The sequence below is a fragment of the Podarcis tiliguerta genome (assembly GCF_965153285.1).
Source record: "Podarcis tiliguerta genome assembly, chromosome: 17".
Taxonomy (NCBI): domain Eukaryota; kingdom Metazoa; phylum Chordata; class Lepidosauria; order Squamata; family Lacertidae; genus Podarcis; species Podarcis tiliguerta.
Genome location: NC_139550.1, coordinates 37,863,995 through 37,879,594, shown reverse-complemented (window position 1 = coordinate 37,879,594; position 15,600 = coordinate 37,863,995). Strand labels below are relative to the sequence as shown.

Below are 15,600 nucleotides of genomic sequence, written 5' to 3'. Positions count from 1 at the left end.
GAAGGCGAAGGCGGCGGCGGCGGAGGAGGAGGGGGGTGTGATCTGGTGGTGCAACCGTCGCCCCCTCTTTGTGGGGCTCGTTGCTGGTCGGGCCCGCGTTGCCCCAGGGCTGGACAGGGCGACACAAAGCCTTTGGCTCCAGCCCTGGGCGAGGGAGAGCGAGCGAGCGAGGGCGCGCCTGGCACGGGCTGCGCTTGTGGCTGGCACGGCGAGGAGGGGAGCCGGAGCGCAGCGGGTTAACGGCGCCGCTCCAGCCCCAGCTTCTGCCTCTGGGGAAGAAGGGAAGCGGCAGCAGCAGAAGAAGGGAAGGGGGCGGCGCCTCGCCCGGGAGCGCGGCACACCGCGCCGCATCTGCCGGGCGCATCTTGCGGACAAGCTGGCCCTGCTGCGCCCCGGCCCGCACCGCCGGCATGAGCGCGCCGGGGAAGGCGCGCCGCGAGCGGGGCAGCCTGGCCGAGTACGAGACGCAGGTGAAAGGTAAGGCGGGGGGGCGGGGGGGGGGATCCCGGGGAGGCGGCGGCCGAGGGAGGTGCGCGGGCTGCAGGGGGGGGGCGAGGCGGGGGCAGCCGGCGACGCCTGCGGGCCGGACAAGGGGCATCGCTGCGCGGGGAGGGCCGGGGGTGGGGCTGCGGACGCGAGGGCAGGCCAGGGTGGGGAGGGCATTGTGTGCCAGGGGAGGCATTGGCTGGCCGGGGTGGGCAGCTGTCGGGTGGCCGCTGCGCCAAGGCAGCGCCGAGGGGCGGGCGTCGGGAGCAGCCAGCCGGACATCTGCCTGCAGGTGCAAGTGGCGGCGGCTGCAGCGCGCTCTCCTGGCCCCCCGGGCCTCGCTGGGGGGCGCGGGGGACCAGGGCGCCGGGCTCATCCGTCCTCGGCTGCGTGACCGATCTCCCGCCGGCCAGGGGCCTCCCCGCCGCCCACACGCCACCCCCTTCGGGTGCTCCCGCGTCAAATCCCAGCAGCGCTGGATTTCACTGCAGCTGCATTGATATGGCTGCGAGAGGAGCGCTGTCTCTGTCTCTCTCTCCCCCCACCCAAACCTAGAGAAATGTGACCCAGATTTTGTAGACGGGAGAATATTGTTGCTGGTGGTGGCGAGGCGTGACTGCAAACTCGGGTTCGTAGCGGGAGAGACGTGGTCGAGGGGGTGTAGGAAAGAGGTGAGGTTCTGAAGGTACAGAAAAAAGAAAGCCGTGCGCCGAGCCCGCGTGCCGAACTGACAGGAAAAGGACCCGGGCGTCCTCTGCCTCCCTGTAACCTCCCTCGCCTGTAAGACACTAATTTCCACTTCCCCTGTTAAGACACCCTTGCACAGCAAAGCTGTTGATTGTAACGCAACATCCCTTCTTGGGTTCCGGTCGTTCAACTTCCTCTAGGCTGGGTGAGTTGATCAGCCAGCAACGATTCTCTCTCTGCCCCCGCGCTCCTCTGCTGCTCACCTCCTCCTCAGGATCACAGCACCATCCTGGACCTGCCGAGGCTCACTGCTATCTTACAACAAACCTCGACTGCCAACTCAAAGCCCTTCTGGGCCTCAAAATGTCACAAGCACAGGCACCAGCCTGTGCCAAGATCCTGGCACCAAGGCAGTGGCCCTTGTCCCACTAGCAGGGCTGGTTCAAGGCGTTTTGGGTATCGGAGCCAGGAAGGCCAAGTGGTCCCAGCACCACACACAGCAGTTGGCATGGGGCACAATTTCGTTGAGATGCTCTCGTCCTCTTGCATCCATCTTAATGGATATTTGCACAGTGCATTGGACCCTAGCTGGTCACATCTGTACATGCACACCATATATTCCCAGAGTGGCTTAAAAACTGGTCCCTCTTCCCAGGGAGTGCTGGGAACTGCAGCTCTGTGAGGGGAAGAGGGGTCTCCTAGCAACTCTCAGCAGCACAAACTGCAGTTCCCAGGACGTTTTGCAAGGGGAGAGGAGCCATGACGGTCAAAGTGGGTTTAATAGGGCTTTAAATGCATGGTGCAGATGGGGCCTTGTCTCCCTTTCTGCCACTGAAAAATATACAAGGCGGAAGGCAGTGGTGGACCTACGCTTCTGGGGCCCTGAAGCTTGAAGTGTCATCGGGGCCCCTTTGCAACCAGCAACAAGGTCTGGGGAACCGCTGTTCTCTTCTTCGCTGGGGTTGTTCCACGACAGGCCACCACACTTTACAATATCTGTGCTACTAACTCTCAAACTTTGGGATTGTTACAATATATACAACAACACAAATTGATCAATTTTACACAAATCAGTGTGCCTCAAATTAGATCTACTAGACCCCAAAATTTTAAACAAGGTGGACTTAAGTCACTTCTGGGGCCCTTCTAGGATTAGGGGCCCTGACGCTTGAGCTTCATTAGTTTCATAACAGACCCCCCCCCCCCCCCCGCCTGAAGGAGCTGTTTTGTCTTATGGCAGCAGCCTCTCCCTGCTACTAGGTCTAATTTCCTCTTTGAGTACCGCGCCAGACCTCTTGTTACCACTACTCCTATACTCCCAAAGCTTTACAAAGCTGGACACCATTCTCACGGTTGGTGCCTGCCCCACTCTGCCATTCTGCATCTTAGGTGAGCAAGAATGTTTCAAACTTCATACTGTAGTAAGGTGCTTTGAGCAAGAGAGAAGCTGAGGCTAAATATTCTGGAAAAACAAACCCCTCTCTCTCCTGCTAACAGAAACTGCCCTGCCAGCTGAGCAGGGCTGGCCCAGGATGGTTGCTGCCTGAGGCAGAGCAAGAAATGGCTTAGCCCCCACAACCCACAAGTCAAGCTGCATAGGACCCAAGTCCAGTTCAGTTATTTGGCACCTGAGGCAGAAAACCCCCCTCCCAGGCAGCAAAAACACAACGCTCAATAAATGAAAGAACCAACAACGGCAAACCTTCCTTTCTGCCAGGCAAAGAAATAGTTCTGCTGCCGCCTCAGATATTATGTCAGGTTTTGACTATTTTGATTTGACAAAGGTCTCACAGGTTTTTACTAAGATGGTCACTTCAGGGGGTTGTCATCATGGAGACGGACACCAAGCAGGGTGTGTGTGTGTGTGTGTGTGTGTGAGAGAGAGAGAGAGAGAGAGAGAGAGAGAGAAAGAGAGAGGCTGCCCTTTAGCTTCAGGAAGAGAAAAGGCTGAACCAGCCTGTTTTTAAATGCTGTGATCTAAATATCAGCTGAGGTGGAAGCTGGCAGGTGAACTTAGGTGGAGTTTATGCCCAACAGACATTATTATTAATTCCATACCCTGCCTGTCTGGGTGGGTTGCCCCAACCAATCTGGGTGGCTTCCATAATAAAACCAAACATTAAAACAAAATTGTTGTTTATTGTGTATTTATTAAGATGAGTTATGCCTCATCCTTCTATTGCAATCACAATATTCAAAGTGGCTTTCAACTTTATTTTATTCTTTTTAAAAATAAGACTACAAATTTCAAGCAGGGCAATCAGTGAAACCTCTCCCTCTCTTAATAAGCCATGTTTTTATGAATGAGAGAGCAAATATTCTTTACCTGCGCTGATGCTGTGGGATACGGTGGGCTATAAATCTGACTGCAGGCCCTTGAACTTCTGACCTCTGCACTTGTCAGTGCAATCACACACCCCCTTTCCCCCTCCCCTCCTCCACCACCACCAGGGCCGACTGGTACAGATGCCTCCAAGAGGGGCTCAAAGCGCCTTCCAATCTTGTCTTTGGTACCAAGCCTCCCGCACCTCCACCTCTACACCGTGTTCTCATGCAAGTATTAAGCCATACACAGTGGGGGTTGGACCTAGATCCCCCTAATTCCCCTCTCTGTCTCTCTCTCTCCAGCCAACTCATTCCCCTTTCCTCATTTTCCCAACTGAGCTTTCTCTCTTCCCTCTTGCTCATTGGGTTGAGTTCAGCTTCCAAGTTGTCAGTTCTGATTTTTCAGAGGCTTTTGTGAAGAGGGTTGGGGGAAGGGCTGCGGACCATTTCTCCATCCCCTTGCTGCTTGCCTTGGCTTCTGCTGATAAAACTGGCAAACGAAGGGGTCTCTCTGTGCCCTTGCTTCCTTCTGCTAAGCCAGCAGACTCCTAGCTGCCTTGGCCCTGCAGGGCTGCGAGCTTGAACTCTTGCATCCTGAAGAGAGGATTGGGGGAGGTTCAGCCAACCCTCTTCCTTTTGTTCACTTTTGCTGTTTTATTCTTGTTTTGCTGCTTCCTCTACTTCATTGCGGCCCCTTTTCTCTGTCCAGGCTATGAAATACACCATGGGAAGAACATAAATGGGAATTAAGTAAAATCAAAATTCTGCACAATGGCAACCCAAATCAACAAAAGCTGAATCATGTATATATAGCAGCTGGGATGGCTCAGTGGGTAGAGCATCTTAATCTCAGGGTCCTGGGTTTGAGCCCCACAGTGGGCAGAAGATTCCTGCATTGCAGGGGGGTGGATGAGATGACCCACATTGTCCCTTCCAACTCCACAATTCTATGATTCCATGTCACCCAGATAGATTGTGGAAATTGAGAAATTATGCTGCATTACTCTTGTGCTGCTGAATCCTGCAGTTATATACTGTATATAAAAACATTTTATGTAAATCTACCCTTGTTTTGGTAATCATGTGGAAAAGTGAGAATGATGCATCTCACTTACTTCCTGATGCCTAGAAATATTATTCAGCCCACACTTTCAGGCACAACTTCACATTTGTGAGGTTTAGAAACTTGCTTTAAAAAAGCAGCAGGTCAGATTCCCAGGAAGCTTAATTGCCCCCTGATACCACAATCTGCATTGTTCCTGCTCTCATGCAGAATTGCATCACTTACCCAGCCCCGTTTACAGCACAAACTCTGGGGTAGTTCATGATTTCCCAGGTGTGGGCACAGGTGTATGAATATGGCTGTCCAGAACCAAGGGCAGCCATGTTTTGTAAAGGAACAACTTTCTATGCAGATGAAGCCTTAGGCTGCGATCTTACTGAGATGATGTCAGCAAAACTTACTTGCCCACAAAAGTTTTTACTAGCCTGTTTGATCTCATATACCTGGTTAGCCATCTGCATCTGGAGTGGGGTATGTCTTCTAAACTATGAAAGCTTCTCTGCCAAGTCACCTGGAGCAAATTCTTACAAGCTGCAGGCAACTAGTAACATGGTTATTTACAAGCCTGCTGCCTCTGAGTAAATCAGTCTATTTCTTAGCCTTCTCCCGCCCACCCTCCAGATATTTTGGACTACAATTCCCATCAGCCCCAGTCAGCAAAGCCAACAATCTGGGCTGATGGGATTTGTGGTCAAAAACACGTAGAGGGCACCAGGGTGGGGAAGCTGCCTTGGACAAAATTACCAAGGCCTGTAGTGCACCCAGCTTGGATGATCAGCAATTTGCCCATTATCCAGCATGGCAGGAGCACCTGCAAACCCTTTTTGTGAGATGCCTGCTGTCTAACACTTGATGAATCAAACCAGTCATAGCTGTACTGTTTGTCTCAGAGCACCACTTCTTAGGCCCTGCAGTCTTTCAATACAGTGGTACCTCAGGTTACATACGCTTCAGGTTACAGACGCCGCTAACCCAGAAATAGTACCTCAGGTTAAGAACTTTGCTTCAGAATGAGAACAGAAATCGTGCTCCGGCGGTGCAGCGGCAGCAGGAGGCACCATTAGCTAAAGCGGGGCTTCAGCAGGTTAAGAACAGTTTCAGGTTAAGAACGGACCTCCGGAACGAATTAAGTACTTAACCCGAGGTAACACTGTATTAACTTTCTGCAAGCATGGTGGTTCTTGAGTCTGTTTGCAGCCGGTGATCAATGCCAAAGTACAAAACGCATGCATGCTGTGACATTTTTTGAGTGGTACACACTTGCCTGTATAAATTGAACCATTTCTGTTCCCAATGAATACAAATGGCCATGGAGAAATGATTGGATTCCCTTTTGCATACATTTTAATGCCATGATTTATATGCATGTGTGGCTTTCCTATTTGTGTTTTAATGTCTGGATACATGGGAGTTGCTCTCAGCTGAGCCAGTACAGTAGTGTTATGCATGTTCATATACCTTGGTGGATATATGTATATGCTCAAAGCGATGATTTTTGCTTGGCTTTGCATTTCTGGATACACCAGTGCTGCTACAGCTGTTTTACATGTGTTTATCACACATTTTTGTCTTTCTGTTTGCTGTTGTTTGGTTGGCGTTTATGGTTCCTCCTTTGTATGTGTCAAGTTTGAGTGTGTGGATCAACATTTAATGTCCTGCCAGGTATTCTAGAATGCAGTGACTGTCTGACCTGTTGCTAGATGGTTATTTTTAAAAAAATACTTGGTATGTGGAAAATGCAAATACAATGATTGGCGTTCCCTATCTATTTTTGTAGGTACTGTATACTTTAATTGTTCTTTTAAAAACCCCCAAATTAGCTTTCCATATGATGCTTTTACGAAGGTGGTTCTGCCATGAGGTTAGTGAGGTTTTTGAGAGAGAATTTGCCTGAAACAAAGCAGTAAATCACACACAGAGAGATGCAGAGTTGATATAGTTTGGTCTGTAGAAGCATATTTTTTGGACCAATGAAAAGTGAGCATGAGGTGTTCCCAAGCTGTCCATACACTCAGATAAACAATCAGAGCCTTGGAAAGGATCAGGCACAATGAAATTGTGTATGGGAGGGTTACAACATCATCTATAAAACCGAGGAGTGTGTACACAGAAGTCAGAAAGCTTGAATAAGCATACAGGTTTTAAAGAGCTGTTTAAATGCCATTACTGTCTCTGCTTCTTGAATTACCTGAAGGAGGGCATTCCAGAATTACCTGAAGGAGGGCATTGTTAGGATACCACTTTTATCTTCCCCTTGTAAATAGCAGGCATAGTGTTGGGGTGGGCAGTTCCAGTCAGGACTGTGGCAAGGGCCCCTCCCCATGCTGTGGCCCTGATTCTGCTCCCCCACCCCCAGAGTGTGGTTAGGGAATTTTAGATTCTAGACATAATGTTGCATTAGATGGTAATGTGCATTACTTCAGTGACTTAAAATGGGTAAGCCAGCTCTGCTGTGTTCAGGGGGCTGTTCTGCTCAATGGGGCCCTGGATGTCTGTCCTCAATCCTCTCCTGATGGCACCAAACTGCCCCCCACAACCTGCTGTTAGTTAAAGTATTATGAACTACATAATGCCCAACTGTCCCATTTTATGCAGGACATCCCAGATTGACAGAAGCCTCCCCAGCCTCTGATCCCAATCCCAGATGTCCCATTTTGGCCAGAGCACGGGACCAAAAGATGGGCTTTTTTCTGTCCCACCCTGTGGCATGAGTCAGTTGGCCCACACCAGAGTGTGGAAGAAAATAAGGGAAGCAATGCCTACCTTGGCCCCGGGCATTACTGCTCTTCCTCCTCCTCCCATCACAGCACTTCTGGAAGCTGATTTCTGGAAGTATGTCTGTGGCGCTGGCGGAGGAGGCGGAGGCCATGGACAAAGGTACAGTGGTACCTCGGGTTACATATGCTTCAGGTTACATACGCTTCAGGTTACAGACTCCGCTAACCCAGAAATATTACCTCGGGTTAAGAACTTTGCTTCAGGATGAGAACAGAAATCGTGCTCCGGCGGCATGGCGGCAGCGGGAGGCCCCATTAGCTAAAGTGGTGCTTCAGGTTAAGAACAGTTTCAGGTTAAGAACGGACCTCTGGAACGAATTAAGTACTTAACCTGATGTACCACTGTACAATGGCGGAGGATGGGTGGGCGGTGACAGCAAGCAAGGGAGGCGACAAGTAGGTGAGTGATGGAGGTATCGAGAGGGTGGCGAGGTGCTCCCATTTGCCCTCAATGGCACACTATAGTCATGACTAATGTCATGCTTAGTCTGATTTTAGTTTAACTCAGTGGTGTCTAATTTCTTGCCTGCAAGGAACCCATTCCTTGCCTGCCAAGGAATCTCATTGTGTTGAAAAGATTTTTCCAGACACGTTCAATGGTGCATTTTCAGATCACGAAGGGAGCCCCTGAAGTTTTGTGGCCTCACATGGGCACAGAATGCTCAGTGCTCTTCTTCCCTGTGTCCATGTGCTGCAGAGAAATTACTAGTGCTAATGGCATGCAAGATTGTCCATCATTACTGGTCCATCATTACTGCTCCTTCCCCTGCTCTCCTGGGATTAATATGAACCAGGGATCAGCCCCTGAACATGTATGAAATAATAGTAGAGTATGTAGAAGTCCGTATAGTCAACGCCATGGTTTTCCCAGTAGTGATGTATGGAAGTGAGAGCTGGACCATAAAAAAGGCTGATCGCCGAAGAATTGATGCTTTTGAATTATGGTGCTGGAGGAGACTCTTGAGAGTCCCATGGACAGCAAGAAGATCAAACCTCTCCATTCTGAAGGAAATCAGCCCTGAGTGCTCACTGGAAGGACAGATCCTGAAGCTGAGGCTCCAAGACTTTGGCCACCTCCTGAGAAGAGAAGACTTCCTGGAAAAGACCCTGATGTTGGGAAAGATGGAGGGCACAAGGAAAAGGGGACGACAGAGGACGAGATGGTTGGACAGTGTTCTCGAAGCTACAAACATGAGTCTGACCAAACTGCGGGAGGCAGTGGAAGACAGGAGTGCCTGGCGTGCTCTGGTCCAGGGGGTCACGAAGAGTCGGACATGACTAAATGACTAAACAACAACAATGTAGAAGTATGTTCATAATGCATTTTCCTGGTCACTAAGTAACATAAAATCCCTGCATATGAACTTGGAATTATGAGAATAGCACTCTTAATCGGTAACATCAACCTGGTAATTAATTGTTGCCTCGTTTTCTATTCTCTCCCCTCCCCCACAAAAAAGTTTGCCTTCTCTTTAATCCTTCTGCTGGCAAAAGTTTTAAAACTAGTAGTAACATTTCATTTTTTATATTGATGCTATCTCTAAAAATGTAGGTGCCGTCAAGAGAGCTAACATTGTTTTGAAGACGCAAATCGTTAGGAGCTGAACGTGTTCGCAGCTGACTTTTTTTTGCAATCATCACTGGGTGTAGTAGCGGAAAGGTTTTGGTGTATGTTTAGCTTAAATTTGCCAAGATACACTGAGGTGTTAGAGAACTTTCCTATCTGGTCTGTTTCATTATTTAACTTTCCAGCCAAGCTGGCATTTTGGGTAGAGTTAGGAAAGTGAGGGTATGAATATGTGCCTCTGTTTGGAGAGTTGAGTGCCTATGTGAGCGTGGGCGAGAGAGGGAGAATATGAGTGTGAAAGCATGCACACATCTCCTCAGGCCAAATAAAACTGGCAGGGTTCCTCACCTGCACACCTAGGGATATATGCTTCCTCATGCGAGGTGTGAGCTCTCTTGCCTGGACCTTTTCCCAACCTTGTCTTTTGTTCATTTGAGCAAGGAGGGGAACTTCTGATCTGTTCCAGGCCTAAGTCATTAGGAGTCACTCATACCAGATATCATGCAGATGAGAAGCAAATCTCGTTTGCTCTGTTACACTCGGCAGGCAGGTGCAGCAAACCGCGGTGTTTCTATCTTAATCTGAGACGTGATTTTCTAAAAATATGTATGTTAGGTTCATCGATACATGTTTAATAGTTTCATAGCAACCTAAACAAAACTTTGTGCTAAAATTATAATCATAGTAAAAATATATAGGGTTGCCATATTTTGAAGAGCAAAAAAGAGGCCACATTTGCCAGCTTCTACTTAATCCATAATTCAGTTACGCATATACAGCTTAGAACTGCTTATAATCAGATTCTAAACACATTGGTCACAATTCGGCATCTCAGAATCAGAAGAGGGCTCTGGAATAAGCTAATACATATTATTATCATTATTATTATTTATATCCTGCCTTTATCCTAGTTCAGGACTCCAAGCAGCTTACACAGATAAAACAGTACAAGCTAAAAGAAAGCTCATGCCATAATTAAAGTGTTAGCCTTCAAGATGCTGTAAAATCATAATCACCCACGTGTCATTAACATAACTGTTACAAACGGTGAATAATTGTTTTTATTGTTGTTAGCCGCCCTGAGCCTGGCTTCGGCTGGGGAAGGCGGGATATAAATAAAGTTTATTATTATTATTACTATTACTATTATTATTATTATTAATCCCATGTGGGTAATTTTGATTTTTTGAGTGAAATAAATATGAAAAATCATATTTAAATTTGTTAAATTGTAATGATTTTCAGCCCAAAGTTACTGTTAACAAATTTCACTAATGTGATTTTGTGAAATTACGGTGTTTATTGGAGCCTCAATTTAATTAGATTGAAATCACCTCCATAAAACAAGTTATTTCTAACTTTTCTTATTTAATTCCAATACTGAATCTGTGGTTCTAATTTAAATAGCAATAAATAGCAATAAATAACAATATGGGGGAGGCTTACAAAATGTGGTTCACACTGGGCATAATTATGTTTACTTACAGCATGGTTTCCTATTCACTTTCCAAACTGCAATAAATCTGATTCTTTTGGAAAGTCATGCTAGAGTAACAGAGTGCTTTGACCCATTTTAACTGTGAAAGCGTAAAGTTCCAGGAGGCTTGAATCCTTTCCACAAACCAGCGGCAGTCTGGATGTGCCCAAAGAGCGTTTGAGAATCCTGTATCCTAGAGCAGTTCAGATGCTGATAGCTTTGCTCCTCTCTTTCAGAAATGCGGTGGCAGATGGGGGAGCAAGTCCGAGGTCTGGACTCCCAGGCTGAGAGTCGGCAGCAGTTGCTCCAAGATGTGGCCGACTTCTTGCGCCGGAAGGCGGAGGTGGAGCAAGAGTATTCCCGGGGACTGGAGAAGCTGTCAGAGCGCTTCTCGGCTAAGATTCGTGGTTCCAAGGAACACCAGAACTTCAGGTGGAGACGGGTATATGCTGGCAGAGGAGGTCCCAGGACAATGATGGTGGGGGAATTGCGGAGGTGGTTGGGGGGCACGAGCTGAGGACAGGACTACGGGAATACTAAGTTCTAAGAACTGAAGTTATTATAACCTTCCTTTGAGAAGACATGAGGCCTTCTGCACTGACAACACATCAAGGAATGCCTGAATTAGCCTTTGTCTGAGTGATTGTTTTATCATTTTAAAGTGTGTTCTTAAAACTGTTTCTGGTGGGGGTGAGCAATGGAGGAAGATACTGGCAAATGCGCAGCTTATTTTCACTTCAGTTTCTTAAGCTAATTGTATAGGTGTTCCAGCTTAGGTCTTAATATTTGGGTTCTTAAACAAGGTGGCACTTTTTGTCAGTTTCTCAGCCTTCTATAAATCTCACCTCTCAGGCTCCGCTAGCAGTGTAACAGGCCCAGGAGGTCAACACATCCCTTCCAACTGGTTTGGGATTTTCCTCTTTCGAGAAGACCTCTAGCCTTCTTACTGGATGGAGACCCAAGTAGAGTGTTCCCTCATACCTTTTCTTCTCCTGTCCCCAGTTCAGCTTCCTAGTTTTTCTCTTGTCTTATCTGTATACTCCACTCATTGTCTTTTGACCTTCCTTCTCTGGATATTGATGTTTTCCTCAGAGTGGATCTTACACAGTTCAGGAGCTAAACTCCTAACCAGCTGAATGCCAAGAATGGCATCTCTCCATTCTCCGCTGGGACTCTGCCCCCCCCCAGCTAGCTGTACCTGCAGCCAACCAGAGAGAGGCTCCAGACAGCATTTTGGTGGACTTCTGAGGCATTGCATCACCAAACTCTGGTCTGGCTGAGTTTCCCGTCACATCATCATATGAAACAGCGTTTCTGTTCCACTGCAGTTCAGTTTCTGCAAAAACCTACAATATTCTTCTCACTGCAGAATTAACTGACATAATTAATTACATAAATTACACAAATTATGTAAATTACATTGTTGTTATGTTATTCTACCCCGTTTGTTACAATGCAAAAGAAATGCAGTGCAAATGGGGGGGGGGGATAATGTAATCAATTACAAATCATTTGCACACTGAAGGCAACAACAGCATTTCTGTTTTTGTTGGAATTCCCTGACATCCTTATTTTTTATATAGCCATATTTACAACAAAGAACCAAAAGATCACATTCATCATGATACATCCAGGTTACCCCATTACTGTGCTGATGCATAATTGGTCCCATGCCGCCACAGCAACATCATCCCCACCCTTTGAGAGAGAACTGCATAGTTAACAAGCAGCTCCTGCAGAGCAGATGGCCAAATCTTTTCACTCTGATGAGGCAACAGAAAGTGGAACAGGAACTCAGTGTTTGGCATTCTGTGAAAAGTTATACTTGTTAACTTCACATGGTATATGGTGGGAGTGAGACGAATTACACTATAAACATAAATTAGTTTTACACTTGTTAGGCCACTATGGCTGCCGCCAGTGAATCCTGGAAATTGTAGTTTAGGAAGGGTGCTGATAATTCTGTTACTGATTTGCAAGTGCCCTGGATTTTGGGACTGACAGCCAAACCAGTTTTTAGCCTGTGGTGTAGGTATGTCTGAGGAGCAGCTGTCACCAGTGAATTGTGTGACATTGTGTGTGCCTCCCCTTATCAGACTTGGAACTTGAACTACAAGTTCATAAGGCACAGCAAAGCTGTAGGATACATGGCTGGCCATAAACTGCAGTTCCAACAATTGACACATGACCTGTGCTTTCTTTTTGAAGAGCAGGGCAGGCTTGACTTGAGACTAGCTAAGCAAGAGGCATTCCTTTGAGTAGGCTGAGCACAGTGTGTCTGTTCACACTGGCACAGTCACCTCTGCATCTTCAGAAACAGCTCACTGTCAGAGCTATCCCCAGGTGCCTCCCCTAAGGAGGAGGGCTCTCGTCTTTATTGACAGTGAGTGGTGCCAGAGACAGGGCCAAAGCCTTGCAAGGTAATGCTTGGGGTATCTGATGGCACTGGGGAGGGCTGTTGTTCTGGCAATACACTTGGTTCTTCCCTCAGGTCTACACCACTGGGACCCTCTTCAGGGTCCAAGTCCTCCTGTGAGTTTTGACCATGGCCTCCTAGCCTGTTGGGCTCCTTCCAGGATCAGAGACCTCCAGCTTCCCAAGCCCCTCCTACACTTCCTCCTCATTGACCAGTCCATCAGGATGTTTGCATGAAGCTCAAGAGTGAAATGTGTGCTCGGGGGTGAATCAAGTAGTGATCAGTGGTGACAAAATGAATAGTGATAATCCATTAAAAATATTATTGGAAATGCCCTGCTAGGACAACAGGAGACCATTATGTAACTTACAGTTTACAGAGTGTCGTCACTGCACATGAAAGCAGCTATTTATTTAAAACATTTGTATCCAATAAGGCTTTCATAAATATTTTTAAAGCAAAAGACCATGCAAAGACAATCAAAGGGTGGATGGACCTGTCAATCTGGGAGGGTAGCCCATCTAGGAGAAGGAAAACGCTGATCATAAACCTCTACTGCCTTGCAGGATATCTTTGGGAGAAGAAAAGGCTAAGGAGTAAACCCTACACAGATCTGGAGTAGAGGCCCTAAGATGGTTGGATGGTGCCTTGTACACCTCCTTCCGACAACTCCTGCAGCCAAGCTGGCACCAAATGTATTGCTCTGCTTTCCTTTGGACGATGTCAGCAAGGCCGAGAGGGGAGTCTTGACATCTGGGCAGTTCAGGACCTCCATGCACACTGCCCAGGCTTGTGCCCCGGGGAGGTCACTTTGGTGCTGCTAACACAGTGGTTTGATTTCACCCCTGGAGGCACACTCCATTGTCTCTTGAGGCAGACGGATGCCAACAAGTGAAAAAGGAGACATAAGTAAAAGATAGGTCACTGCCCTGGAGAGTTTACAACAGGGATGGGAGAGCCCATGGCCCTCCACTTGTTGCTGGACTCCATCCTCCATCATCTCTGACCATCATCTACATCCCTGAAGGGTCACACAAGTCCCCCATCCCTGGCTTACAGTTCAAATTTAGATAGTGGTGGAACAAAACAAAATAAAAAAGAATCAGAGTCTTAGGAGAGACCAGGAGAAGGCACAATAGAGGTGGGTAGTTCATCTAGTCAAAGATTAAAAAGCATCTCTGCTTTTTCCCTGCAGGAAGGACCAAAATCTCCCATCCCCTCTGAATTGTTGGTATACGATTCTCAACCAGACGCGGCAGGCAAGCCGGGATCACGGAGCACTGAGTGAAATCTACACAGGCCACTTGGCACTGCGGTTGGTGCACATCAGTGAAGATGTTGGGAGGCTGGCTCGGAAGGTAGGTAGTCTGGATGATAGAAGGGCAGGTTCCTGATAAGGAAAGCAAAAATGAGCTGTTTCCCAGGATGCCAGGCCTAAAATAATGTGCCATGTGGTGGCAGCTGCTGGGAATTTAGCCCCTGCTGAAGCCACACTTTGTCCTCAGCCAGCTATTTTGTTTGCTTTAAAACGGAAATGTCTTAGAAGAAAGCCTCTCTGTGGGTCTTCAGCATCTATGCCACTACATGCTCCCCAATTACTTCCAGGTTAATTTCAGAAGTGGTTGGGAACCATTTTTGTTTGCTAGGCGACTGTGGCAAACACCTCCCTTATTCAGCCCCTAAGCTGGGAAAACAGCAGCTGGGGATCTCAAACATGGATGTAGAAGCAAAGAGCCAATAAAAAAAAAGGGGGGGGCAGGGTGTACTTATGGAGGAAGGGGCGTAGTGTCACGGTGGCCCACCATACCTTCTGGGCCTAGTATGTTGTTTGTATTTAGGCTCTTCTCAAGTTGAGTGTGTGTGTAAACTCTGATTACTGGACAATCACTTGAGTTTGGATATCACTGTCACATAGTGGAAACTATGGTTTACCACTGATCTTATCTGGACCTGCACCTTAAAAATATGCACCAAGGTAGCCCATGCGCTCAGCAATGAAAAGCTGAATTCTGTAATTTTGGTCAATTATGGTAATGTATACACTGAAGTCGTGCCCTTTGACTGCGGGATTGCCTGCTTAGAAAGACTCACACAGCTGATATTTATTAAGCCTTAGTCACACAACTGCAAACTTATTTCACAGCTATAAGGATTAGAAACTTGTTTTTATTAAACATAAAATCTGAGATTCTCAGCATGCTGCAGTCCCAAATTCCATGTTTTCCCCTGTGCTTGTCCAGAATCTCAAGACACACATAGAATACATTGTGTTGACATGCTCACCTTTATATTCCCTGATCAGAGCAAAGAGATGGAGCAGCAGATGCAGGACGAGCTGCTGAAGGCAATTTCAGAGTTGCAGATGGTGAGTGTCAAGCAAGATCTCCCACCGGTGACCACTACCCTTCTGGGCTCTTGCAGTACAGGACCAGTGATGGCGGTTCTTGCAGCAACGGGCCTAGAAAGACTTTTGTTTGTGGTTGTCTTTGTATTTGCTAGAAGTGCATTTGAGTTTGGAGGGCAAAATCCCCATCTCTCTTCTAGGGATATTTGGTGGATATTGCAGTTTTTTTAAAGCAGTGAAATGAAATCTGCCTTGTGTTGATGTTGTTGAGGCCAGGCTGTGACCACGGATAGCTTTATCCAAATCTGGAGGGGGAATGTGCATGCTCAGACCCAGGGTCCCCAAGATCAGGACTGTTCCTAATAGAATATTTATCAGTATGAGGAGTTTTGATTGGCCTACTACTATTATTTGGATGACAGTTTACTTCCATTTCGTTGATATATTTTGCCTTTTAA

The 15,600-nt window shown here is 47.4% G+C and overlaps 1 protein-coding gene across 3 annotated transcripts in view; it reads left to right on the top strand.

Moving 5' to 3' along the window:
• ARHGAP4 (Rho GTPase activating protein 4) overlaps positions 1–15,600 on the top strand; it is a 39,065-nt gene continuing 23,465 nt past the window's right edge. For 2 of the 3 annotated variants that reach the window (XM_083421238.1, XM_083421239.1), the window contains exons 1-4: positions 25–477; positions 10,619–10,814; positions 13,994–14,156; positions 15,101–15,163. In XM_083421238.1, the coding sequence (XP_083277364.1) occupies positions 411–477; positions 10,619–10,814; positions 13,994–14,156; positions 15,101–15,163 (489 nt within the window). In that variant the 5' untranslated portion in view covers positions 25–410. Of the gene's footprint in view, positions 478–10,618; positions 10,815–13,993; positions 14,157–15,100; positions 15,164–15,600 lie in introns of all 3 variants that reach the window. The other variant, XM_083421237.1, reaches the window with a different exon arrangement.